The sequence below is a fragment of the Nomascus leucogenys genome, chromosome 9 (assembly GCF_006542625.1).
Source record: "Nomascus leucogenys isolate Asia chromosome 9, Asia_NLE_v1, whole genome shotgun sequence".
Lineage (NCBI taxonomy): Eukaryota > Metazoa > Chordata > Mammalia > Primates > Hylobatidae > Nomascus > Nomascus leucogenys.
The window spans coordinates 47,044,770-47,071,313 of record NC_044389.1 but is presented as its reverse complement, the minus strand read 5'-3'; the positions used below and the strand labels follow the sequence as shown (position 1 = coordinate 47,071,313).

Sequence of the window (26,544 nt, the reverse complement as noted above, 5' to 3'; positions counted from 1 at the left end):
TTTGGTCATAATGATCTTTTAAGTGTGTTGTTGAATTCAGTTTGCTAGTAAGCCAATTAAACCTCTTTTCTTTATAAATTACCCAGTCTCAGGTATTTCTTTGTAGCAATGTGAGAACTGCCTAAAACTTCCAGGGACCCTGACCTCAGGCCTTGAAGTTCAGCAGTGACCTTGACTCTGGTCTTCCATGTCACTTGGAACAAAGCTCACTAATGACTTTCATCCTACTCACCTTTTTGCATTTCTTTTTTGGGTTTTATTTTTACATTTTCTAATTGGTATGTGTTTGAGGCAAAGGGAAGCTAAAGAGTAATCTTGACTGGATGGCTGTTGCACAGCCATTTTGCTATGATATTAATCTATTTATGACTACCTCTTTTCAAAAAAGATATCTGTTGTTCACAAAAAAGTGTTAAATTGTACATGTGCAAGATGTACAAAAGTCATCTATAGAACTCAACTCATTGCCTCCTAGAAATTCCATAAAACAACCCATTAAGGCATGAGAAAAACAGAGGAGGCATAAAAAGTGGCAACATTAATATATGAATGGGTACCACCAATAGAGCAGTTACATGCTATACAAAGAGTAAGCACATTTTTGGAGTGGAAGTGTTACCAGATTGGAAGTTGGAGTTCCAGGTTCTTGGTGTTGCAAACAAAGAATTGGAGGAGACCCAGAAATAATGACCCCACAAGATTTATTAAGCAAAAAATGTTCCAGAGAGAGGAATGGGCTGATCCGCGAGTGGTATCAGCCCTGGATTAACATAGCCTTTGTTCTTTTATACCCCCTTACTACTCTTGCTTAACTTTTAGGGAGGAGGTTGCCTATAATTGACATATCAGTTTTCTTGTTGTTTTTCTCTCTCAGTGCACCTGCATGTGCTTGCCATTCCATAATTTTAAGTGTATGTATGATACGCATTCCATATGTATGGGCTTTAAGTAAATTATTATAATAAAAGGTTATCCTGAGGACACATTTTGCCCCTAATGCACATGCTCTTCTTTCAGTGACTGTCCTGTTCCAGTTTATACCAGATTTGTTTACTGCAGAAAGCATTGGTTCATTGCTTCAGCTTCCTTATCAGATGGTGCCTTATGCTTGTTTTGGTGAGAACGGGCTGCGGGTTGATTTTCTGACTTCCTTCCCTATTCTCCTGCCTCAATTCCCTCTGAGAGATGTGATCCCCATAAATCTCTATAGGTTGCTGAAGGTTGAAGTTCTTTCTTCTATAGCTGCTTCCGGCTGAGTGGGACTGTTGGCCCTACCTAACAGGGGAACACAGAACTCTCACCCTGCTCTATCCAGGGGGAAATTAAGAAGTCTGGACTTATTTCTTGAATGATGATGTCTGGGGCTTCAGGCAATATAGCCATTTGTAGCTTGATAGATTCTAAACAGGAAGAAACAAATCTGGTTAGCAAATTTACAGTGTAAGGGCCAAAAATGAACAACAGAAGAATTACAGTTAAGCGTCCTGTAAAATGGGCTATCCAACTTTTTGCAGTTGTTTAAACAGAATTTAGGGTGTTTTGTGCAGTTCTTAAATTGGTTACATTAGTTGCCTCAGTCAGATGTCCCAGTATCTTGCCTGAGGAGTTAATATAGAAACAACATTCTTCTTTTTGAAAAACACATAATCCCCTCCGATTAGCTGCAAGGAGACCTAGCCCCCTCCTGTTTTGTAAGACAATGCCTGCCCGGGAATCTATATGTCATTGTTCTTGGATAGCTGCTGTAATTTCTGCCAAAGCCTGTGTTTGTTGTGAAGACAAGTGAAGAGAAATGGACCCAAGTGTGGTTCCTAAAAGTCCTGTTATTGCAGTTGCTAAAGGATGTAATACTGCTGGAACTGCCCTTTTTACAAATGCATGGCTGTGTCTTATATGGAAACGGAAATTTTGTACTAGCATTTGCATAAGACAGTCTTGGAAGTAAAGCAGCGATGCTGCAAGTCCCTTTCCATTGGCTCAGAAGACTCATTTACCCTGAATTTCCACATATGAAATACAACCCTTGCCCAGGGTCCAAAGATACTTCGTATCCCCATGATGCTAGTTCCAAAGGTGCGTCTGAGCCACTAGAGGAAGTTCCAGTGAGTTGTTCCCATAAAAGTGTCCCAGCCACAGCAAGTTGTGCATTAAGCCTAGAGTGGAAAGATAAGCCAGGGTGGAATTTTAAGAATGATCTTTGGACCCGCCAAGCCAAAGCTTGAGCTAGAGGCAGAGATGAATTGTTGATTAACACTGTGGTCCAACCAGTGGAAATATTGGAAGAATTGGTATTACTTGTATATTGAGGTCGCCTTGGATCAGGTTACTTAAGGAGGAGGAATTGGTTTTGTTTTCCTAGTTTGCGATATGAATTGATTTTTGTTTCTGAGGAATTATAATGTTTCTCTTGATTTGTCCAGCTGAGGACAACTTCATATAAACAATTGTTTAGGGATCCCAGAAAGGTCCCATTCATTCAGTGGGAAGTGAAACAAACTGGGAACTGGCTCTCTGAGGTTAGGTTGTGAAAAACCCTTACAGGATTTTGGGCATTGGTAAAATTTAAATTTGGGTTGTTTCTTATGATCTGAGATAAGACTGTTAGGAATAAGCTTTCCCCAGCTGGACTGGGATATGTAACTTCTGACTGGGTGGCAACAGTGACTCTGGCATTGACCTTGACTATATCTTCTAACGGTAATGGTGAAACTTCAGCTGATAGTGATCCTGAGGTACAAATGTAACAGGAAATTAAGTTAGTTAGCGTGGCTAACTGTTGAATCTGTTTAAACACTTGGTATTGAGGCTGGACCCCCAATATTGGTGAAAATGGATTATGGACATAAAAAGTTGTTCCATTGTGGGGGAAGCAAGCAGTTAAATGATAAATATATATAAATAAATAGGATTACTTACTCCACAGTAACTATGCAACAAAGACACCAGCAAAGTCAGTAGGGATTTACTTATCTTTTGGATGCCTTTTAAATAGGTACTTCAGATCCTCCACAGGTTCACAGGGTAGTGATTGATGGGACCTTCGGGTTCCAGGTCTGGAGCTTTAGGTATTGCAGGCTTGACCCTGGAAAGATGTATCCAACTATTTAATCCTAACACTTTAACTGCAGAGGGTGGTTATTATAACTGAAAAAGGTCCCTTCCATTGGGTTGTAGCTGCTGAGCAGGTGACCCCTCTTTCCATGTTTTAACAAGTACTGTATCTCCTGACCTAATCTTGGGTTGCTGGTTAGTTCCTGGTATGGGAAGCCTTTTGGTCCAGAACCTTTGTAATACTTGTTGAAATTTTCTCAGATTAATTAGGTATTTTATTAGCCCAGCTGTTTCTGGATTAGTTATTAGATCATTAGTTAAGAAGGGTCTCCTGTACAGCATTCCCTGTGGGCTCATATTTACTTTTGCCCTTGAGGAGTTATGGAATCTCAAAGGGGGTATAGGTAGTAAACTGACCAAAGTTTCTGATGTTTCCTGGCATAGTTTAGCTAGTGCCCATTTTAGAGTTTGATTAGCTCTTTCTACTTTCCTGGAAGATTAAGGTCTCCACGCTGAACGTAAACAGTAGTTCATTCTGAGCACCTTTGCCACCTCTTGAGTTATCTGGGAGACAAAGAATGGGCTGTTATTACTCTGGAGGCTTTGGGATAACTCAAACTGTGGAATTATTTATTTTAAGAGGACTTTTACAACTTCATTAGCCTTTTCTGTTCTAGTAGGGTAAGCTTCAACTTAGCCTGTAAAGGTATCTATCAGTATTAGCAAAAACTTGTATTATCTGCAAGCTGGCTCATGGGTAAAGTCCAAATGCCAGTCTTCCCCAGGGTAAGTTCACCTTCTTTGGACTGGTTCCATTAGTGGAGGGATCTTGTTTCCTGGATTGTTAAATGCACACAGTAAGCAGGCTTGACAGACCTGCTTAACTACTGGGGCTAAGTTAGACCCAATAAAGACCCCGTTTGCCATGGCCAGAGTGGCATCTCTCCCCATCTGGAAACAGTTGTGCAGGGTTTCTAATAACCTTCCATTGGGCTGTTTAAGGGATATATACTTTTGATCCCATATACTACCAAGATCCTTGTTTCTGTCCCCCTTGCTACCTTATAACCTGTTCCTCCTGTGATGTGTATTCAGGTTCTACTGGGGAATCGTAGAAGGGAAGCAGTGCTAAGATTTTTTGAGATTGCGCCTTGAGGTCCACTGCTTTTGCTTACCTGTCTGTCTTTTTGTTCCCTTGTGCTATAGGAGCTAAGGCCTTTTGATGCCCTCTACAATGGATTATAGCGATGGCTTTTGGCAAATGTATTGCCTCCAACAACTAGAGAATTTCAGGCCCGTGCTCTATGGGTGAGTGGTTCCTAGTTAGTAGTCCTCTTTCTTTCCAAATTTCAGCATGACCCTTAACCACAAGAAATGCATATTTGGAGTCTGTATAGATATTAAGCTTTTTTCCTTTCCCCAATATCAGGACTCAGATAAGAGCAATTATTTCAGCTTTTTGTGCTGACATGCCCTGGGGATAGCAGTTGGACTTCAGTGATGGTATTGTCATTTACTATCATATGTCCAGCCTGGCATTTCCCATTTGAAACAAAGCTGCTGCCATCTGTGAACTAGTCATTCTCTGAGTCTAGGAGTGGCCAATCTTTTAAATCAGGTCAGCTTACATACGTATGTGTGATGACCTGCTCACATGAATGACCAATTATTGGGCCTGTGGGCAGCAATGGAGCTGGATTCAGGGTATTACGGGTTTTAAGAACTATCTCTGGATTGTCTAGGAGTATAGCCTGGTACTTGGTTGACCTTTTCCTCATCATCCAAATATACCCTTTTATTTCCAAGACTGATTTCACCTGATGTGGTGTTAAAATTTCCAGTGGTTGACCTAGGATAATTTTAGTGTCTTATTCTACTAAAATAGCAGTAGCTGTTATTGCTTACAGGCAGCTTGGCCACCCCAAGGTCACATGTCCAATTTCTTGGAAAAATAGGCAGTTGGTCTGGGTTCTGATCCAAATTTTTAGGTTAGCACCCCCACAGCTGTGCCCTTCTTTTCTGCTATATACAAGGAAAAGGGCTTAGTGAGGTCTGGGATGCCAAGAATGGGGGCTTGGCCAAATGCCTGTTTTAACTTGACAAAGGCTTTCCTCACTTCTGGAGTCCATTCTACTAACTCATTTTATAGCCCTCTTGTTGCTTCATAAAGGGGCTTTGCTATGAGCCCAAAATTTGGTATCCATATCCTGCAGAACCCCATCATTCCTGAAAAGGAAAAGAGCTGTTGTTTGGTATAAGGGGGTCCAGACTGCACATGACTTATACCTCTTCTGGGGATATCTGCTGGGCCCAAGGGTTTAGAATATAGCCCATATATTGGACTCGTTGGAGGGTGATTTGAAATTTTTCTTTGACATTTTGTATCCCATCTTCCAGGAAATTCAAAACTTTTACAGTATTTTAGTCAGATGCTTCCTGGGTTGGGCTACACACAAGAAGGTCATCTACATATTGAAGTATGCTTCCATTTTCCAATAATAATGGAAAACCCTATAAAGATCCCTTTATAGGGTTTGAGCAAAGAAATGGGTGCTATCCCGAAAGCCCTGAGGGAGCACTGTCCAAGTGTATTGTTTTTCTTTGGTATCTGGATTTTGCCATTCAAAGGCAAAAAGGTGTTGAGACTCTGGGGCCAGAGGAATGGAAAAGAAGGCATCTTTCAGTTTTAGGACCAAGAACCATTTTGCATCCCATGCCACCTGTGCCAAGACAGTGTATGGATCTGCCACCAATGGATGGATGGGGATAACAGCTTCATTGATTATTCTGAGATCGTGTACTAGCTGATATTCCCCTGAAGTTTTTAAGATGGATAAAATGGGAGTATTGCAAGGTGAATTGCAAGGCTTTAAAAGTTCATGAGTTAGCAATTCCTGAATTATGGGCCTCCAGCTTGATTGGATATGACTTTCGGTTTGGAAAATAGCTGGAGTCTTTTAAAGCTGTATTTTGACTGGCTTTGCCATTTTGGCTTTCCTTGGTTTCCCAGTATACCAAGCTAGTAGGTTAACCTGTTTGTTAATGGGGTCTGGGACACTGTTTATTTCCCCAACCATCATCAATCCTGCTGGGCAGTGTTTATATTGTAGTAATTCCCCTATTTTAACCATGACATCTGCCCCCAACAAGGGGACTGGGCAGCTTGGTATTACTAGAAACTCCTTTTGGAAAATTTGCTTCTCAAATTGACAAGTTAAAGGAGGATCAAAGGATCTCATTTTTGGCTTCCCCTCCATTCCCATAACATTCATGGACTTGGAGGAAAGTTTTCCTGCATAAGCAATAAGGACAGAGTAATCTGCCTCTGTATCAAAAAGAAACTAAATCTGGGTGCCCATGATGTCCAGAGTTACCTGGGGCTCCTCAATAGCAATGATGATGTTCCTGGGCAGGGACAGTGAGGAAGACCCCAGGCCACTTCAGTCTTCATCTAACTCCTCCTTTTACACTGCCAGAGTTTTGACTGACCAAGCCCCTCAGTGGGAGCAAGGAGTCAACTGGCCAGTGCCAACGGTCATGACTGGTGCCTTCACATTGATGGCAAGGGCCCAGTGCGGGCTTAGTATGGTCCTTTGCCCAATGCCCATCTTTTTTTGCACTTGAAGCAAGAGCCTTTGCTAGCATTATCTTTGTAGCCCTTTGTGTTTCCCGTGGATGCTCTTTGGGCATTCAGGGCATCACTAATGATGGCTGCCATAATTCTGGCTTGCTGGGTTTTTTTTTTTACTCTGTTCCCCTTTTCCTTCCTCCAGTTCACGACTGTTGTACACCATAAAGGTAGTGTCAAGGAACTGGTTTTGTCTGTGGCCCCATTTGCAGCTTCTGGAGCTTATGTCTAATGTCTGGGGTAGAGTGACTAATGAAATGTTGTGTCATTAATATCTTGCCTTCAGGAGAAGCAGGATCTAAGTTTGTATATATTTTAAAGGCTTCGTCTAGCCTACTATAAAACATGGTTGGATTCTGTTCTTTCCCCTGAGTGATCTCCCTAAACTTATCATAGTTTACTGCCTTTGTTACCCCTTTTTCATTCCCCTCAGGGGTGCCTCAAGAAATTTAGTTTGATTATTCATTCTCATGGGGGTATTATATTTCCAACTGGGTTCAGTAGTAAGGACTGTATCTCCTCCCGGTCTGTTGCCCTGCAGGCTACATGCAAAACGTTCATCAGTGTCCTGGCGAGCAGCCTCAAATATTCATTCCTTTTCCAGAGGTGTGCAACAGGTGGCCAAAATGAATTGCATGTCTCTCCAAGAAAAGTTGAAAGCCAAAGTCAAAGTCTGGAACCCATCAGCAAATTTCTGAGTAACTGCCCAGTTTTTCCTTACATTGTTGGATATCAGTTATCAAGAAGGGAACCTGTACCCTGATGGGACTCTCAGTTCCTGCCACCTCTCTGAGAGGTAGCAGGACAGGTGGTGTCATTGAATATGGTGTTCCTAAGCTAGTATGGGGAGGGATCGCTAGGACCCGTGACTCTTGTCCTTCTTTTGAAGCTTCAAGTGCACTTGGACCTGGATTATAGGAAGGTGGCTATTGTTCACCCTGACACGTATGTACCCCTTGCAAGAGGGGGTTATCTACAGTATCCGGCTCAGTTTTAGGAGTTTCTTTCTGTGGAGAAGTGCTGGGGGCTTTGAAAATGGTAGGCTTTTGGTATAGGGCCATTGAAGGCTTGCAGATATGGTATTTCTGACCATTTGCCTTGTCTCTTACAAAATAGATCTAATTGGAGGATGGTGTCATAATTGAGACTTCCATTGACTGGCCATTGCTCTTGACTCCCTAGCTGAAATTGAGGCCAAAAGGTGTTACAATAAAATATTAGGCATATCTTTCACAGGTTTTCAGGGTCAAATTGATTCCAATGATTGAAGATGCAGCCAAGAGGGGAGTCAGATAGGACCGAAGGAATGTTTCCCATGACTAATCTGTGGAAAAGAAGACGGGAGTTGTCAGGCCTCTGACAGAGAGGAACGGGCTGATCTTCAAGTGGTGTCAGCCCTGGATTAATATAGCCTTTGTTCTTTTATACCCACTTCCTACACTTCCTTAACTCTAGGGAGAGGATTTCCTATAATTGTCATATCCGTTTTCTTGTTTTTCTCTCTTAGCGCGCCTGCGTGCCATAATTTTAAGTGTATGTATGATAGGCATTCCATATGTATGAGCTGGTCAGTCTTCTGACTTCCTTCCCTATTCTGCTGCCTCAGAAGGCCTATTTGGGAGAAAAGTAAACAGGAAAGAATGAAACTCCCTCTGATTGTCTGGGAAATTTTCAGGGGAGAAATGAAATTCTAGGATTTTACTATGTGTTTTCCATCTGTGAGTGGACTGTAACAGTTTATTTCAATTTAATTCCACTCACAAATGTTTTGCTGAGTAGAATAGTCTCTGACTCAAGGAATTCACATTTGGGGGCGGCAGAGAGAGACGGATCAACAAATGATTGTATTTTGATGGATGAATTCTATGGTTCTGCAGAGAGCCTCAGGGAGATACTATTGTGGGACAATTAATTGCATTGGGTGGTTGTCAGGGAAAGTTGCAGAGACAACGTGATATCTGCGTTTGGGGATTACGTGGTGAGCAGGCGTTCACCTTGCAGGTGAAGGCTACTCCGCTGCAGGGACCGGTACTGTGGCGGCGTTTTCGCCCCGCACGCAGTAGGTGATCCACACCTCCCGCCAACAGGAGGAAGAGGATGCCAGCTCAGGCACCAGCTGAGGTTTGGCATTTGCCGGCCGCGGGCGCCGACCTCCAGGGGGCGCCGTGGCCTCGCGCTGTCCGGGCCGTTGCATTTCCGGGCACTGGGGCTCCGCCATCGTCGCCAAGCGCGTCCTCGCCGCGAGCCGCTAATCGTCCGCCGCTCCCGTTACCGGGGCAACCGCGGCGCCTCCTCCGTGTCGGTCCCGATCGTCCCTCCGCGCCATTTTCAAACTGCTCTAGCGCCGGAGCCCGTGCCTGGGCGGAAGGAGATAGTGGGGGACTCGAGGCCTGAGGGCAATGCGGCTGGAGGCGGAGGGAACGCCGGCTGGAGCTGCGGGTGAGTCCGGCCGTGGGAGCGAGGGGGCCAGCTGCGGCGGTGGTGGCGCCTTCGCTTTCTGGGCGGTACACGAGGGCTGGGCTCGGGCACTGCTGGGAGGCCGCGCGGCCCCGGGAGGAAGTGAGGCCACGCCGGGTCGGACCAGGCGGGGAGGGGCGCGGGGACTCTTCCCACCCACCCCGCTCCCACACCCCCTTCCGGTCAACACCCGAAGGTAAAGCTGGAAACCGGAGATTGGGTGGAGGAGAGCTTGGGCCGGCTCGTCAAGGAGCGTCTGTGTGGCCCGTGCAGACAGGCTTGCTGTTGACCAATGGATCGATTTAAACATTAAAATGCCTTCTCAGTGTAACAGTCATCCATGCTTTTTGTAACAGAAATGTCCCAAAGCGTACGACAGCCTTTAATTAATCTTTGCCCGGCTCTTTTGAAGCCTCTCCACTGCTTTCCAGCCTTTACTACTTTGAGTTCAGTAAGAAAGGACTCCGAGATAACCACAGCTAACGGGTTTCTTTGTTGTCGTTTGGGGTTTCTTGTTGATTTTCTTAACCCCTGTGCACACGTACATACAGCATTAAATGTACTGGTTTTCAGACGCCAACCCCCAGAGTTAAGTAGATGGATACTTCTACACATTTATGTATGGGGGACCCCCAAACCTAACCTTTTATGTTGCTTTGCTAGAAGCTTAAAGAGTATAGCCGCCATATTTGGATGGGGGTTATGGGGAAAGACAACAGTTCATGGGTGGGGACGGCCTAACATGTTTCTGTCTGGGCGGATTTTAATCTGTCCTGTGTATTGAGGCCATGATTTATTGATTCATATTCATTCTCATTCCCTCCCCTCCAAAGCAGGATGTGAGGAGGTATTATCTCTGGGTAACTGGAGTTGGTAGCAAAGAGGGGAAATGTTTTGAGTGGTGCACAGCCTGTAAGTTTACATCCTGCTAGTAATAAACCTGGATTTGTCAAGTGTGTTTCTGATGTCTGCAGGAATTTCCCTAAAAACCCTGCATCACTTAGGTGTCTCTTGTGGAAAGAACCTAGGAAATCTATGAGGAAGCCATTCAAAAAAAGTTAACAAGAGCAAAGAGAAAGATATACAGAAAGGAGTGACCAAGGAGAGTGACTGATTTAGAAATGATTTGATAAGTTGAGGAAGCATGGTACAGAAACCAAAGTGCCGGACCAGGACTCAGGAGACCTGGTCTCTGATGACGGCCCACCTACTTTGTGGCCCCGTGGTTTTGGAAGAGTTATTTTCTTGAGGCAGCCTTTCCTCATGTTTAAGTAGGGATGGTATCATTGGTCTTTCTCCCTCACAGGGTAGCGGTCAGGATCGACTTTTACATGTATGCTCATGCATGTAATGCATTTTTTATATATTGTGAAGAACAACAGATGTAAAACAAAATTCTTATTTGGCTTAGAAATATGAATACCATGACTACAGTTAGTTAGCAAAGGTTAGAAAAGAGCAAAGTTTCTAAAGAAATGATCTTTGGGCTGAGCGTATTGGCTCACACCTGTAAACCTAGCACTTTGGGAGGTAGAAGTGGGAGAATACCTTGAGCTCAGGAGTTGGAGACCAGCCTGGGCCACATAGCAAGACCCTGTCTCTAAAAAAGATTAAAATTAAAAAAAAAAAGAAATGCTCTTTGGATAACTCCATTTTAGGGCAGATTGATAGGAATATATTCATAAATATTTAAAAAGACAAAAATAAAAACGAACAGAGGTACTTATGTGTGTCTTTTTTTAATTGAAGTGAAATTTACATGATGAAATGCATAGAGCTTAAGTGTACTATTTGAAAAGTACATTCTCTAAATGTATACACTTGTGTAACCACTACCCCAATCAATGTAATATTTTCATTACCCTAACAAGTTGTCTCTTAACTCTGACGGGCAATCTGCAGCCTGCCTCACCTCCCCAGACAACTGTTGTTTTAATTTCTGGCCCCATAGTTTAATTGTACTTGTTCATCAACTTCATATAAATGGAGTCATACAGTATATGTCTGGTTTCTTTTGCTCAAGTAATGTTTTTGAGATTCATCCATGCTGTTGATGATGTGTATCAGTAGTTCCTTTTATCCCTTAGTATTGTACTGTATAAATATATCATACTTTTGTGTCCGGAATTGGTGGGTTCTTGGTCTCACTGACTTCAAGAATGAAGCCGCGGACCCTCGCGGTGAGTGTTACAGTTCTAAAGGCCGCGTGTCCGGAGTTTGTTCCTTCTGATGTTCAGATGTGTTCGGAGTTTCTTCCTTGTGGTGGGCTCATGGTCTCGCTGGCTTCAGGAGTGAAGCTGCAGACCTTCGCGGTGAGTGTTACAGCTCGTAAAAGCAGTGTGGACCCAAAGAGTGAGCAGTAGCAAGAGTTATTGCAAAGAGCAAAAGAACAAAGCTTCCACAGTGTGGAAGGGGACCCCAGTGGGTTGCCACTGCTGGCTCAGGTAGCCTGCTTTTATTCTGTTATCTGGCCCCACCCACATCCTGCTGATTGGTAGAGCTGAGTGGTCTGTTTTGACAGGGCTTTGATTGGTGCGTTTACAATCCCTGAGCTAGACATAAAGGTTCTCCACGTCCCCATCAGATCAATTAGATACAGAGTATCCACACAAAGGTTCTCCAAGGCCCCACCAGAGCAGCTAGATACAGAGTGTCGATTGGTGCATTCACAGACCCTGAGCTAGACACAGGGTGCTGATTGGTGTATTTACGATCCCTGGGCTAGACATAAAGGTTCTCCACATCTGCACCAGACTCAGGAGCCCAGCTGGCTTCACCCAGTGGATCCTGCACCGGGGCTGCAGGTGGGGCTGCCTGCCAGTCCCGTGCCGTGCGCTCGCACTCCTCAGCCCTTGGGTGGTTGATGGGACTGGGCGCCGTGGAGCAGGGGGTGGCGCTCGTCGGGGAGGCTCGGGCTGCACAGGAGCCCATGGAGGGGGTGGGAGGCTCAGGCATGGTGGGCTGCAGGTCCCGAGCCCTGCCCCGTGGGAAGGCAGCCAAGGTCCGGTGAGAAATTGAGCGCAGTGTCGGTGGGTTGGCACTGCTGGGGGACCCAGTACACCCTCCGCAGCCGCTGGCCTGGGTGCTAAGCCCCTCATTGCTCGGGGCCGGCAGGGCCGGCCGGCTGCTCCGAGTGAGGGGCCCGCCAAGCCCATGCCCACCCAGAACTCCAGCTGGCCCTGAAGCGCCCCGTGCAGCCCCGATTCCTGCTTGCGCCTCTCCCTCCACACTCACTGCAAGCTGAGGGAGCCGGCTCCCGCCTTGGCCCAGCACGCTGTCACCTCTCACTTTGTCCCTCTGCTGTTGATGGGGGTTTAGGTTGTTTCCAGTTTGGGGCTACTATGAGTGAAGCTCCTGTGAACGTTCTTGTAGAGTCTTTTTGTGGATATTTTTTATTTCTGTAAATACCTGGGAATAAAATCACAGGGTTATAGTCTAGAAGTATGTTTAACTTTATTAAAAAACTGCCAGACTTTTTCCAAAATGATTTTACACTCCTGTCAGCAATGTGTGAAGATTCCAGTTGCTCCAGATCTTTGTCGACATTTGCTATTGTCGGTCCTTGTGATTTTAGTCATTCTAGTTTGAGAGAAAATGTACTTTGTTGTTTTAATTTGTATTTCCATGTTGACTACTGTTGAGCACCATTTCATATAATCATTCCCATTCAGACACCTGTGCGAGGCGTCTGTTTGAGTCTTCAGCGCAACTAAATTATAGTTTTAGCCCAAATTAATGTTCTTATTGGGATGTTTGTCTTATTATTGAGTTGTAAGAGTTCCTTTCATATTCCCTATACAAATCCGTTGTCAGATATTGTGAATATTTTCTCCCACTCTTTGGTTTGCCTTCTCTATTTTAATTGAGTATTTTGGTGAGCAGACATTTTACATTTTGATGAAGTCCAGTATATCAAATTTGTCTTTTATGTTTAGTGCTTTTAAAAGAGGCCTCTCTGAGAAGTCTCTGCCTACTTTGGGCTTAGGAAAAATCTTTGTTTTCTCCTAGAAGCTTTAGTATTTTAACTGTTACATTTAGTTGTATGAGGAAGTATTTATTTTAATTCAGTAACAGGAATATCATAAGCATTGGCTTTAAATCTGAATTTTCCAGAAGGCTACCTACCTGAAGAAAAACAAAAAATAATTGCTTCATATTAAAATAATTTTTTCTTCTTATTGTGAAACCGCAATCATAGCTATAATAAGATAATGATGTTTTATTCTTTTCTCTCAAGACTTTAATTTTTGGAAGTGAATAAAACTTGTTTTGGAAGACAAGATGACTACAGCTGTAGAAAGAAAGTATATTAATATTAGGAAAAGACTGGATCAGCTGGGATACCGCCAGACTCTGACAGTGGAGTGTTTACCTTTGGTAGAAAAACTTTTCAGGTAAAGACAAAAATACAGTTTTCAACTTGTATGATCCCTAATCCACTTACCTCATTTCTGATTGAACTTCATGCTTCAGTAAAGAAAAGGGTAGCTTTTCGGAAAGTCTTTCAATCATGAAGCATATCTGTTTTTTCCCTGTCTTCAATCCAGGCCTTCCACACTGCAGAACTCTAAAGGCCACCACTCATGCTGTACTGTTCAAAGTCAACATTTCTGAGGGTTTTCTCTGTGAATAGAATTACAGTTTTTTGGGTATCTGATGTAATTGAGAGACACTTTTCCCTTAAGTTCTTTTTTTTCCCCCCTTAAGTTCTATGTCGCTTCACTGGTCTTCAAATACAGTCATGGATAGTTTCATGACAGGGATACGTTCTGAGAAACATGTCATTCGTTAGGTGATTTTGTCGTTGTACCAACATCATAGGGTGTGCTTACACAAACCTAGATGGTATAGCCTACCACAAACCTAGGCTATATGGTCTATATCCTATGGCTCCTAGGCTACAAACCTGTATAGCATGTTACTATACTGAATACTATAGGTAATTATTAACACAGTGGTGCCTATTTGTATATCTGAACATATCTAAACATAGAAAAGGTATTGTGTTGTGCAACAGTGTTACAATGGCCAGGATCTCATGAGGCAATAGGAATTTTTCAGCTCCCCCCATTATAAATAAATCTTACAGGACTACTCTCCTTCCTATATGTGGTCTGTCGTTGACCAAAATGTCATTATGTGGTGCATGACTGTATTTTTAGCCTCTTCAGAAATATGTTTTTAGTTATTAGAAAGTTAATGAAATATTTCCTGGTATTTAAATTTTCTGTTCTTTTAGCGACTTAGTTCATACAACTGAGAGCCTTCGGCTATCAAAATTATCTGCTGTGAAAGCTGAAAAAGAAAGTGCCAATTTTGATTTTATTTTGGAACCCTATAAACTTGAAAATGCAAGATTGAGTAGAGAAAATAATGAATTATACCTAGAGTTAATGAAACTGAGAGAACATTCAGACCAACACGTTAAAGGTAAGTGAAAATTTGGTAATTTTTAAAATGCAATGTCTTTGTCCTTTTTGTTTTAGAAGGAAAAGCTAACATCTAATTTTAAAACTATCGATTAGAAAATATAGTAGTCCTACAGCTGGATGGTGTGTGCCTATAGTCCCAGCTACTCAGGAGTTTAAGGTGGGTGGATTGCTTGAGCCCAGGAGTTTGAGACCAGCCTAGGCAACATAGTGAGAACTTGTTTCAAAAAAAGAAAAGAAAAGAAAATATGGTAGTCCTGCTAATAGCCCCTGAAATACTATAGGGTATGTTTAAGAGCTCCTGAGAAGGAAAATAAATCTGCATTATATAGCTATGATAATCACTATATGTGGATTAAATTTTTAGAATTAAAAATTTAATTAAAATTTTAGAATTAAAATTGACATAGGGAATATTAAATGCTGGATTTGAGGAAATGTTCTTGAAACAACTTTTGTTTTTCCCTTACTGAAAATAAATAGTAAATAAGGTGAAAACCATGTATCATGCTGACTGTTTTATAGTCAGTCTTTGAGCTGTCAAGTAGAATAGGATGATTTCAGAGGTACTAGGGAAAAGATAATTATATGGTTATCTTTGTATGAATTATTCTTTTATTCAGTAGAAAACTTTATCTAATCCATGGTATGAATTCGTAATCCTTTAGCTTCAGACCCAATTTACTGGATCAAAAGCTATGATGTACATTAGGCTAATACAGTAGCTGAGAAATGAAGATCCCTTTTGTGCTTAGTGAGTTATTTGCACTTTTGTTAATAATAGTAGAAGAAGGAATAAGTGTCAACTAAAGCATGCATAAGAAGCAGGTGGAGACTTTTAAACTGATACGACTTTTTGTATTTTGTGAAATGGAAAAACTTCATTGGATTTCTTGATCTTTAAAATGGTCTTTGAATCTTTTTCATTTTAAGAGTTGAAAACTTCATTGAAGAAATGTGCACGTGAAACAGCTGATCTGAAATTTCTAAATAACCAATATGTTCATAAACTCAAACTGTTGGAGAAAGAGAGCAAAGCTAAAAATGAAAGAATTCAACAACTTCAAGAAAAGAATTTGCATGCTATAGTACAAACTCCAGGTAAATCGATTCCTTCTCGAGACAAATTATACACGTTTAATCTTTTAACCATATTAACACCATTGACTAAAATAGGACTTTGGATTGGATTTTCATGCTTAGACTTTAGTGTTTGAAAATATATATTGAATAGACCATAAACTTCTTGATTTATTTCTAATGATCCAGGTAGTAATTTATACGTGTACTTAGAACTGTATGTAGTATTCGTTACTTAGATACAAGTAGTCTAACTTTAATGCCCAGAGCTTTCTCTAATCAATATTTTAAATTCTTTTTTCTATTATTATTATCATTATTATTTTAGTTGTAAAAGTAATCCATACTCATTAAAGAATTTGGAAATTATGTACTTTCTTAGTTTATTTTACTATTTTTAGCATTACGCTCAGTAGTTATAGAGCAAGAAAAGGAAATGATGGGTCCGGGTGCGGTGGCTCACACCTGTAATCCCAGCACTTTGGGAGGCTGAAGTGGGCAGATGATTTGAGGCCGCTTCAAGACCAGTGTGGGAACATGGTGAAACCCCATCTCTACCAAAAATACAAAAATTAGCTGGGCATGGTGGCGCAAGCCTATAGTTCCAGCTACTTGGGAGGCTGAGGTGGGAGGATTGCTTGAGCCTGGGAGGCGGAGGTTGCGATGAGCTGAGATTGCACCACTGCACTCCAGCTTGGGTGATAGAGTGAGACCCTGTCTCAAAAAAAAAAAAAAAAGAAATGATGGGCCACATCCAGAATTGGTGATTGTTCAGCAGGTATGGGTTGGTGGAAGAATCTACAATATTAGTGACAAAATCATTAAGATAGCTGAACCATGGGATCAAGATTATGAAATTAAGTGAGTAACGGGGCTGCTGGATTATGAGGCTAGGTCAAGACAGATTAAAGAGCATGGTGAGGACCAAAAATAATTTGTTTGCTATGAAGATTGCAGTCAGAATGGAATTTTGGAGTTGAAGAACTAGAAGCCAGCAGAGTTCTGAGTGATGACAAAGGCCAAAGTGTAGTCATCTTATTGTGTGCCTGAAGTTGAGGGTAGAGGAGACTCCTGGAGAGTGGACAGATTAGAACTGTGAAGCCAGGTGGGGGAAGACTCAGTGGAGCGTGAGATAGTTTAGTAAATGAGATAGATGGACACGGGGACTGTGAGCCAAAGGCAGAAGAGACGGAGAAAAGTGGGAGTCAACCTTGAAAGTAACTAGAAGATTAAGGCAAAAAAGAGGATAATCAGGTTTCCTGAGGAAAGAATGGGATAGACTCCGGAGAGATTCAAGATGTGTAATCAAATAGTAAGTAAATGTAGATTTGGGAAGTAGAGGAATTCTCATACTTCTCTTTCGAGTGAATGAGTTAGGTGGAGGATGATACTATTTCTTAAGTTAGAGAATGTGGGAAGCAGAGCAGGAGTCCACTTTTGGATGTGTGGAGTATGCTATACCCACAAGACATTCATGTCTAAATTTTTGGCAAACAGTGGGATGTGTAGATCTGTTCTCAAAAGTGTGGGCCCTGGTGGAGATGCAAATTTAAGAATCATTGGAGTCTCATGGTAATTGAAGCTATGGGTGTAGTAAGAATTATCTAGTGAGATTATGTAGACTGGGAAGAGAGGAGACCCAGAGTCAGATGCGAGGGAAATTGGTATTTAAGGGACAGGTGGAAGAAGACGGTTTCTGAAAGAAACTGAGGAGCCACCAAGGAGGAAAACCAGGAGGTAAAGAAAGAAGGAATGGCTAGCTTTGTTCAGGTGTGTGAACAAACAGGTCATTTAAATACTTTTGGCACAGTTTTCTTATCCTTAAAACTCCTTTTGTATTCTCCTACCTTTGTAGGAGAATACAAAATTTGTTTGAATTCTAATGAGACAAAACTGTGGATTATGTTTGTTCTTCACAAGGATCTGCTAGTTTTTCAAATACACTTCTAATCTTGGCAAAATCTTTAAAGAGATAAATTGTCCATGTATTTTTGACCAAGACAAGATATATTTAGCCATAAGAAAATTTAGTCCTACTACTTGTAAAGATTAAGAAAACCTTCCCTCCTGATTCAGGTTATAGCATGACTTTATATTACAGATGACATTCCATTCATTCTAACTTTGCTACTTACAATTTCAGTTATCTGCTATGTTGATATTACTTAATAACCACGCGTATTTTAGTTCTCATTGCCAGTTTTCTGCTAGTGATAATTTCTTGAGCTCATAATAGCGAACACCACAGGCACATTCAGCTTTTTTTTTTTTTTTTTTTTTTTTTTTGAGATGGAGTTTCACTCTTGTTGCCCAGGCTAGAGTGCAGTGGCGCAATCTTGGCTCACCACAACCTCCACCTCCTGGGTTCAAGAGATTCTCCTGCCTCAGCCTCCCAAGTAGCTGGGATTACAGGTGCCCGCCACCATGCCCAACTAATTTTTTTGTATTTTTAGTAGAGACGGGATTTCACCATGTTGGCCAGGCTTGGTCTCGAACTCCCAACCTCAGGTGATCCACCCGCCTCGGCCTTCCAAAGTGCTGGGATTACAGGTGCGAACCACCATACCTGGCCACATTCAGCTTTTAAACTTGCCAAAGTCTTATCCCCATCTAGTGAGCAAACATATTAAGCCTGGGCATATATGCCAAGCTTGCAGGCATATAAAACTTGTTTGATAACCATGTCTTATTGAGGTTTTTAGGAATGCATTGTTTAAAGATCAGGGTGGATATTTATATATTGATGGAGAAAATATTTTATCAATGTGTATTATGAACTGCAGACACACTTTATAACCGAAAGGCTAACCTGGAATATTTAATTCTAAGACATGGTTTTGTTTCTTCTTAGTTTTTTAAGACACTCATTCTTTTTAGGTGGCAAGAAAAGAAGTATTGCTTTCAGGCGCCAGCGTATGCAAATTGATGAACCGGTTCCTCCCTCTGAAGTCAGTTCATATCCAGTTCCTCAACCAGATGACCCTTACATTGCAGACCTCCTACAAGTGGCTGATAACAGGTGCATTAAATAATTCTTTCTTGGCTTGAGTTAATCGAGCACTCAATTAGCTGTAAGTTTCTTGATAGGAGGGCTTTTTTTCTTGTTAACTGTTGTCTCTCCATTGTCTAGCACAGAACTTTGCACAGGCACTCAGTAAATACTTTCAGATTGATATAAAATGTTTTTACTTGTTTTGAAACTTTGATCAAATAGATCATACATCTAAGGTTTCTGTTCATACTGGCTTAAAAATTAGTGCCATCAAGAACCTGTTTAAGTAGAGCTGCTTTGACATTTTGTGTCATCTCCAAGTAAGAGGTATCTTTTGCAGGAATCTTTATTGCTTCATATTTGTGTCAAATGTCAGTTAAATATGAAGAGATTTGTAGCTGGATTTGAAATTCCTTTTTTAATGGTTTCTCTGCTCTGTGTTTATATTTCCTTACATTTGAATCATATATAAATTCCATTTGATGGAAATGTTATTAAACCTCCTGGGCAAGGCACTGTGTAAGTGTTCTGAGGATATAAAGATGAAGAAGATGGTGTTTCTGCTTTTGAGAAGCTTGTAGTCCAGTACTAGAGATGAGATGAGAAATTCACAAAACACCATTAAGAAAATTATAAGAGGCTCAAAGGAATGGATGAGCACTAGTCTCCATGGTAATAGCTGGAGAAGCATTTCAAACTATAGAATACACTAATGGAAATAGTTCATGCAGGTAGCTTTTTATTTTGTAGATTATACAGAGAATGTGGGGGGTTTGATCTATTGAGAATCTCAATAGATGAATCTAAAAAAGAGCACTGGGACCAGGTGCAGTGGATCATGCCTGTTAATCCCAGCACTTTGGGAGGCTGAGGCAGGAGGGTCGCTTGAACCCATGAATTTGAGACCAGCCTGGGCAATATAGTGAGACCTTTTCTCTACAAAAAATTTAAAAATTAGCCGAGCATGATGGCATGCACCTGTAGTCCCAGCTACTTAGGAGGCTGAGGTAGGCAGATCGCTTGAACCTGGGAGGCAGAGGTTGCAATGAGCTGAGACTGAACCACTGCACTTCAGCCTGGGACACAGAGCAAGACCCTTTGAGCTACTGATTAGGATCTCTTCACTCAGTTGTCACACAATATTTTTATATAGTTATTTAATCTTAACTGGGAAGTGTTTTGTTCTTATAATCTAGGACTTTTCAGACAATGTGTTCGTATTATTTAGGGAATTATTTGGGCTGCATAAGTGACATTAGTCTTTTTTAATTGTCCTGTTTCATTTATATATGCACATTTTGTTTGTATTCAGAGTCATTCATGCATTTATATGAGTGCAGTTGCATACATACTCTTCTCCTAAACCTAGATTAGTAGAAAATGTTGGTTCCAGTTAACATCAGGTACAAGCCGTATCCAGCCTCATTTACTCCACCCCATGGAAAATCTCTTTTAAAAACAGACCTGGGGCTGGAAGCACTGTGGCTCATGCCTGTAATCCCAGCACTTTGATAGGCTGAGGCAGGAGGATTGCTTAAGCCCAAGAGTTCAAGACCAGCTTCGGCGATGTGGAAAAACTCTCTACAAAAAATTTAAAAATTACCCAAGTGTGGTGGCATGTGCCTATGGTCCCAGGTACTTGGGAGGCTGAGGTGAGAGGATTGATGGAGCTGTGGAGGTTGAGGCAGCAGTGAGCTGTGATCGGGCCACTGGATTCTAGCCTGGGTAACATAGGAAGGCCCTGTCTCAAAAAAGAAAAAAAAGCAGATCTGGCTTCAGGCTTTGTCTTTCCAATATGAAAATGGATTAATTATGTCATAATGTACCTGAACAATTCAGGTGATTTGGACAAAATCTTGATTCTGTTAGAATTAACAAGTTGCAGAAGGAATAGGTTTTTTGCTGTAGTTACATATGATCTTTCTCTCCAGGGTTTCAAAGTAGTAGTAGACAATACAGGGTTAGGGTCAGAAAACACATTTTAGTTTCTTATTTCACTTACTAAGTCTGTGAATTTTGGAGTAAACCTCAGTTTTCTAAACCTAAGAATTGGCAGCAGTACCTCAAAGAATTTTCCTGGAGATCAAAATGCAATAGTGAGGTGTTTCTTGCACAGTGTATCTGAGTTTCAAATTATTTACTAATAAGTTTTAAATCTGTTATTAAAAACCAACTCTCTATGATGATGTACTATATTTTATGTTGATTTGGGGACCTTTGGCACAGTACATCCTACCTGTTTGAGAAGCTGAAAGTATAGAATTTGTGAAATAACACATCTATCTTCGTTTCTTATTTTGTATTTCTTAACAAAAGTATATTGGCATTAATTTAAAGTGCTTTTCAGGATTCAAGAACTTCAACAGGAAGTCCACCAGCTACAAGAAAAGTTAGCAATGATGGAAAGTGGGGTGAGAGACTATAGCAAGCAGGTAGGATTTTTATGTACTTGCATAGTAGGGATTGAGATAGGTATGCTGTGATTGTAAATAGAATTGGGTTATATTTGAAATTACTGATACTGAGTTTTTATACAGCTTTCATCTTTTTCATCAGGTTTGTTAATAGAGTTAATAGCTGGAATGGCTAAGGTGGCTTTACTTACTTAGTCTGTCTCTTCAAAAAATTTAAAAATTAGCCAAGTGTGGTGGCATGTGCCTATGGTCCCAGGTACTTGGGAGGCTGAGGTGGGAGGATCAATGGATTGAAGAGCACTTATTTACTCCATTCTCTTCACTATTCGTTGAGGTGAATAGTAGTTTTTTGTTTGGTTTTTCTTTTAGCTGAATCATCTATCTCCCCAAATATAATTTTATAACCATATTACCGTTTTCATCTCAGGAGACATTTTATTAAGTGCGCTATGTTTTATAATTGTATTTTTGTGATTTTTCTATTACATATTTTGTCATATTGAATACCAGTCTCTTAGAAAGTTACTCTTTTGTGTTGCCGTGGTTTTTTTTGTTTGTTTTCTCCATAAGCACAAGTCCTCATACAACAGTTTTCTGAAGAATCGGGAGAGTTAGTAGATGCAGTGTTATATTATAACAAGCTTTGTCTTTTCATAATTTCTATTGATGTCTTGGCTAAATTCTGATTTGGGTAATTATAGGCTTGTTTTCTTAATATGCTTCCTGAAGGTTAAATTGGGTAACATGTTTTTCATTTTCTGCATTGACTGCATTTTTTTTTGAGTGATCTGCACGCACAAATATAGATGTAACTTAGGTGTTGGTATAATAACTAAGTCTTTAAAGTGTTTTGAAGATTAGTTGGATAAAAATGGAATTAAAGAAAATTGACCGGGCGTGGTGGCTCATGCCTGTAATCCCAGCACTTTGGGAGGCCGAGGCGGATGGATCACCTGAGGTCAGAAGTTTGAGACCATCCTGGCCAACATGGTGAAACCCCATCTCTACTAAAAATACAAAAATTAGCTGGGGTTGTGGTGTGTGCCTGTAATCCCAGCTACTCAGCAGGCTAAGGCAGGAGAATCTCTTGAACCTGGGAGGCAGAGGTTGCAGTGACCTGAGATTGCACCACTGCACTCCAGCCTGGGTGACAGACTCCATCTCAGAAAAAAGAAGGAAATCATAATGTCAACCAAAAAACTTACTTCATGAAGAGATGTTGAAAATATCCAATATGCACATGAGTTTAATATTACTGGCATTTTTTCATTTTATAATTACACTTTCATTTATTTCAGGTACTTTACGAACATAAACTTCTTACCATCTCTGTGAGGTGGCTGAGGTGTCTGGAGAAAATAGCTTGACTATTCTGATTAAAGCCGTCAATTTATTGTGGTTTGCAAATCTTAGTTGAGCTTACTCTGCTGCCTATCAGTTATCTGTCTTTTTTTGCTTGAGTTTATTCTTTCTCAGCACATATTCCAGATTTTGCTGTTTTTAAGCTGTCTTCCCAACTTATAATACCCATCTTCGGCTGGGCGCAGTGGCTCACGCCTATAATCCCGGCACTTGGGAAGGCTGAGGCGGGTGGATCACCTGAGGTTGGGAGTTGGCGACCAGCCTGACCAACATGGAGAAACCCTATCTCTACTAAAAATACAAAATTAGCCGGGCGTGGTGGCGCATTCCTGTAATCCCAGCTACTTGGGAGGCTGAGGCAGGAGAATTGCTTGAACCCGGGAGGCGGAGGTTGCGGTGAGCCGAGATCACACCATTGCACTCCAGCCTGGGCAACAAGAGCGAAAACTCTGTCTAAAAAAAAAAAAAAAAAAAAATCCATCGTCTGAGAATGTCACCTTGTCTCAACTTTCTATCTCTACCTTTAAAATTAGCCATATTTGCACTCAGGTTGTCTTAAGACTTAGTGGGCAGGGTATTGTTCTTCCTGTTTAAGGCTCAGTTGCCTGTGCTCTTGACCCCATTTCCTCTTTTTTCCTTAGGACCTGACTTTAATCAATTATTCTTTTTTTCTTTAACAAATACTTATATAACCACTTTACAACAATTAATTAATTTAATCTTCATAACAATCCTGTGAAGACGTACTTCTATTGTCATAGCTAACATCCCTTTTAAAAAACTCATTTTTTTTTTTTTTTTTGAGACGGAGTCTCTCTCTGTCGCCCAGGCTGGAGTGCAGTGGCGCAATCTCGGCTCACTGCAAGCTCCACCTCCTGGCTTCACGCCATTCTCCTGCCTCGGCCTCCTGAGTGGCTGGGACTATAGGCGCCCGCCACCACGCCCGGCTAATTTTTTGTATTTTTTAGTAGAGACGGGGTTTCACCGTGGTCTCGATCTCCCGACCTTGTGATCCTCTCACCTCAGCCTCCCAAAGTGCTGGGATTACAGGCGTGAGCCACTATGCCCGGCCAAAAAGCTCTTTTAACTACCTCCCCCTCTTGAGGATTTCTTCTCCCTCTCTATGCAGACTTCTCCAAAGACTGTCTTACTTGATATCTCCATTTCTGTCTCTGCTTCTCCACCTCCTGCTCACTCCTTAACCTATTGTAGTCTGGCTTCCGCACTCACTACGTGAACTGGCCTAGTTAATTACATTAGTAACATTAATTGCTAGATCCAAAAGGATACTTACAGTCTTTATTTTCTTGACCTACTCTGTGGTATTTGATATTATTGATAATTGCTCTTTGAAACTCTTCCATGACTTCATTTTTTTCCAGTTTTTTTTAAGCCTCTTATAATTTTTTTTTTTTTTTGCTTTTTTTCACCTGTCCACTCCCTGAAATATTACTGTTTTCTTGGATTCTGTCTTTGACCCCTTCTCCTCTTCTGTATCTTTTCTCAAGTGTCCTCATCTGCTCTCTTGGTTTAAAATACTGCCTGTATATTGATGACTCCTTCATCTCCCTCTGGCTCAAACTTGTCTGCTGAACTCCAGACCCATATACCCACCTTTACACTGGGCATTTCCACTTGGGTGTAGTCTTTTTGTAATCATATGCGGTGTACTGAACTTTTTCTCTTCTGGTTTCAACTCCTATATTCTCTACTTTGGTTGGTAGCATCAATGTTTGCCCAAGTTCACATTATGTATTCTTTCTAGATCTCTTTCTCTCGCCTTCACATACCACTCACCAAGTTCTGTCATTTCTCCTAAGTGCTTCTTAAACTTATTTCTTCTGTTCTATCCTCTACCATTTTTTTATTTTAGTTATTCATTGTTTCTTATGCATTTCTGCATTAGGTCTCCCTGCCCCTGCCTCTGTTTTTATTCCTGTCAATTTCATCCTTTAGTCCAGCATAATCGTAATTAGTTTTGTCCTAATTCTTCAGACATCTCCAACTACTAGATCCCATGCACATTACATCCAGTCATACCAAGCTATTTCTGCTGTCTCAAACATTCCATGTTTTTGTTGCTTTTTGGTATGTTTGGAATGTTTGGTTATTTATTTAAGAAAACCAAAGCTCGGGCCAGGAGTGGTGGCTCATGCCTGTAATCCCAGCACTTTGGGAGGCCGAGGCGGGCGGATCACCTGAGGTCAGGAGTTCAACACCAGCCTGGCCAACATGGTAAAACCCCATCTCTACTAAAAATACAAAAATTAGCCAGGCGTGGTGGCACATGCCTGTAGTCCCATCTACTCAGGAGGCTGAGGCAGGAGAATCACTCAAACCCGGGAGGCAGAGGTTGCAGTGACCCGAGATCATGCCACTGCACTCCAGACTGGGTGACAGAGTGAAACTCTGTCTCAAAAAGAAAAAGAAAAAGAAAATCAAAGCTTGAAAGTGTGAGCCTTTCCAAATTCTTACATAAATAATAGATAATTAAATTCACCCCAGTTTCCTATTCTTTTTAATATTGAGGTTCAGTAGCAACTTACTTTTCTTAGTATGTTACACTCATTCATTTATTCTACCAGGAACTGAAGTAGTTCAGATTCAGTTCTAGTACTTGAGCATGTGTGTAATCTGCTAGCAAGTTTCTTTTTATATAAACATTGTTAAATCTTAAAGGAGGGAAAAAAATGCAAAAATTAAATTAGGAAGAATCTGTGTAGTAAAAATACATATGAAAGATATATTGACAGTATGTCTGTTGACATTTTCTATGTAATTTATTTTTGTTCTGCATTTATGCATGTAATATATGGACACAAATATGAATGTTAATCTCTTGTATACATTGCGACATAAGAAAATATATCCAAATAAATGTTTGTTCAGTGTTAATCATTTGGTTGAAAACCAGATTTTTTAAAATGACAGCATGACTATATCTTCAGATTGAGCTAAGAGAACGAGAGATAGAACGACTGTCAGTTGCTTTGGATGGTGGTCGGTCCCCTGATGTCCTCTCTCTGGAGTCTAGAAACAAAACCAATGAAAAGCTTATTGCTCATTTAAATATTCAGGTAATGGCTTTTATAATTATTTCGCTGAGTGTATACAATGGTGTTTATAATAAACACTATATGTTTATAATGGTCTATGGGTTTGTAAAAGTGGCAGGAGTTGTTCGCTGAGGTATTATTTGCAATGGGAAAAATTTGATAGAACCATAGTATCCAGAAATAGGGTGGAGTTATTGAAAAATCATGTTTTCAAAGACTAATGAGGCAGTAATTAACATGCACCATAACATTAACAATTTGAAGGAAGAGAATAAACTCTGGGCACATGATTGTCAATTTGCTTTTAAGAAAATGTATATATGGACTTGGAAAGAGAAAACAGAGAATATACCAAAGTATACTAACAAAGCTTATCTTTGTGTGGTGGGATATTCTCCTTTATGGTTTTCTCTCTTTTTTTTTTTAATTTTTATGAGCATATATTTATTTTATAATGTAAAAATTTAAAAATGTACATAAAAATTAAATACCTAGCCTTTATCTACTTACGTAGTGGATTCCTTTGCCATGCATTTGACCTAAGGCTGAAAGAGCAGGAGAGTTCCATGCAGCATGACACATGGACTTTAGAAATTTTGGTATGACAGAGTTGCCTGGGCTACAAACAGAATATAGTAAGTAAAAAATATCAACAGCAGCTCTAGAAGAGTGCTGTCCCATAGAAATATGATATGAGCCATATATGTAATTTAAATTTTTCTAGTAGCAGCTTGATTTAAAAAAATAAAAAGAGGTGAAATTAATTGTAATAATGTATTTACCCCAGTATGTCCAAAATATTATCATTTCAACCAGTAATGTTTTTACATACCTATTTTTTTGTTTGTATTATCTTTGAAGTCCTGTGTATATTTTACAGTTATAGCACATCTCAATTTACACTAGCCACATTTCAGATGCTCAGCAGCCGCATGAGGTTGCTAGTGGCTACTATATTGAACAACACAGTCTATTATCATCTTGATATTCTTGTCGTATAGAACTCTGTATTGGGAAAAAGTTCACACAAATTTCTTGTCCTTTCTATGCTTGAAAATCAAAGCCAATGGATACA

The 26,544-nt window shown here is 40.8% G+C and overlaps 1 protein-coding gene across 2 annotated transcripts in view; it reads left to right on the top strand.

Annotated features, from left to right (window-relative positions):
- Window positions 1-26,544, top strand: part of CEP135 (centrosomal protein 135) — a 126,001-nt gene that overhangs the window by 31,388 nt on the left and 68,069 nt on the right. The window contains exons 1-7 of one of the 2 annotated variants that reach the window (XM_003268395.4): window positions 8,896-9,118; window positions 13,374-13,530; window positions 14,376-14,566; window positions 15,499-15,666; window positions 18,523-18,664; window positions 20,985-21,069; window positions 25,362-25,490. In XM_003268395.4, the coding sequence (XP_003268443.1) occupies window positions 13,418-13,530; window positions 14,376-14,566; window positions 15,499-15,666; window positions 18,523-18,664; window positions 20,985-21,069; window positions 25,362-25,490 (828 nt within the window). In that variant the 5' untranslated portion in view covers window positions 8,896-9,118; window positions 13,374-13,417. Of the gene's footprint in view, window positions 1-8,895; window positions 9,119-13,373; window positions 13,531-14,375; window positions 14,567-15,498; window positions 15,667-18,522; window positions 18,665-20,984; window positions 21,070-25,361; window positions 25,491-26,544 lie in introns of those variants that run through there. The other variant, XM_030818908.1, reaches the window with a different exon arrangement.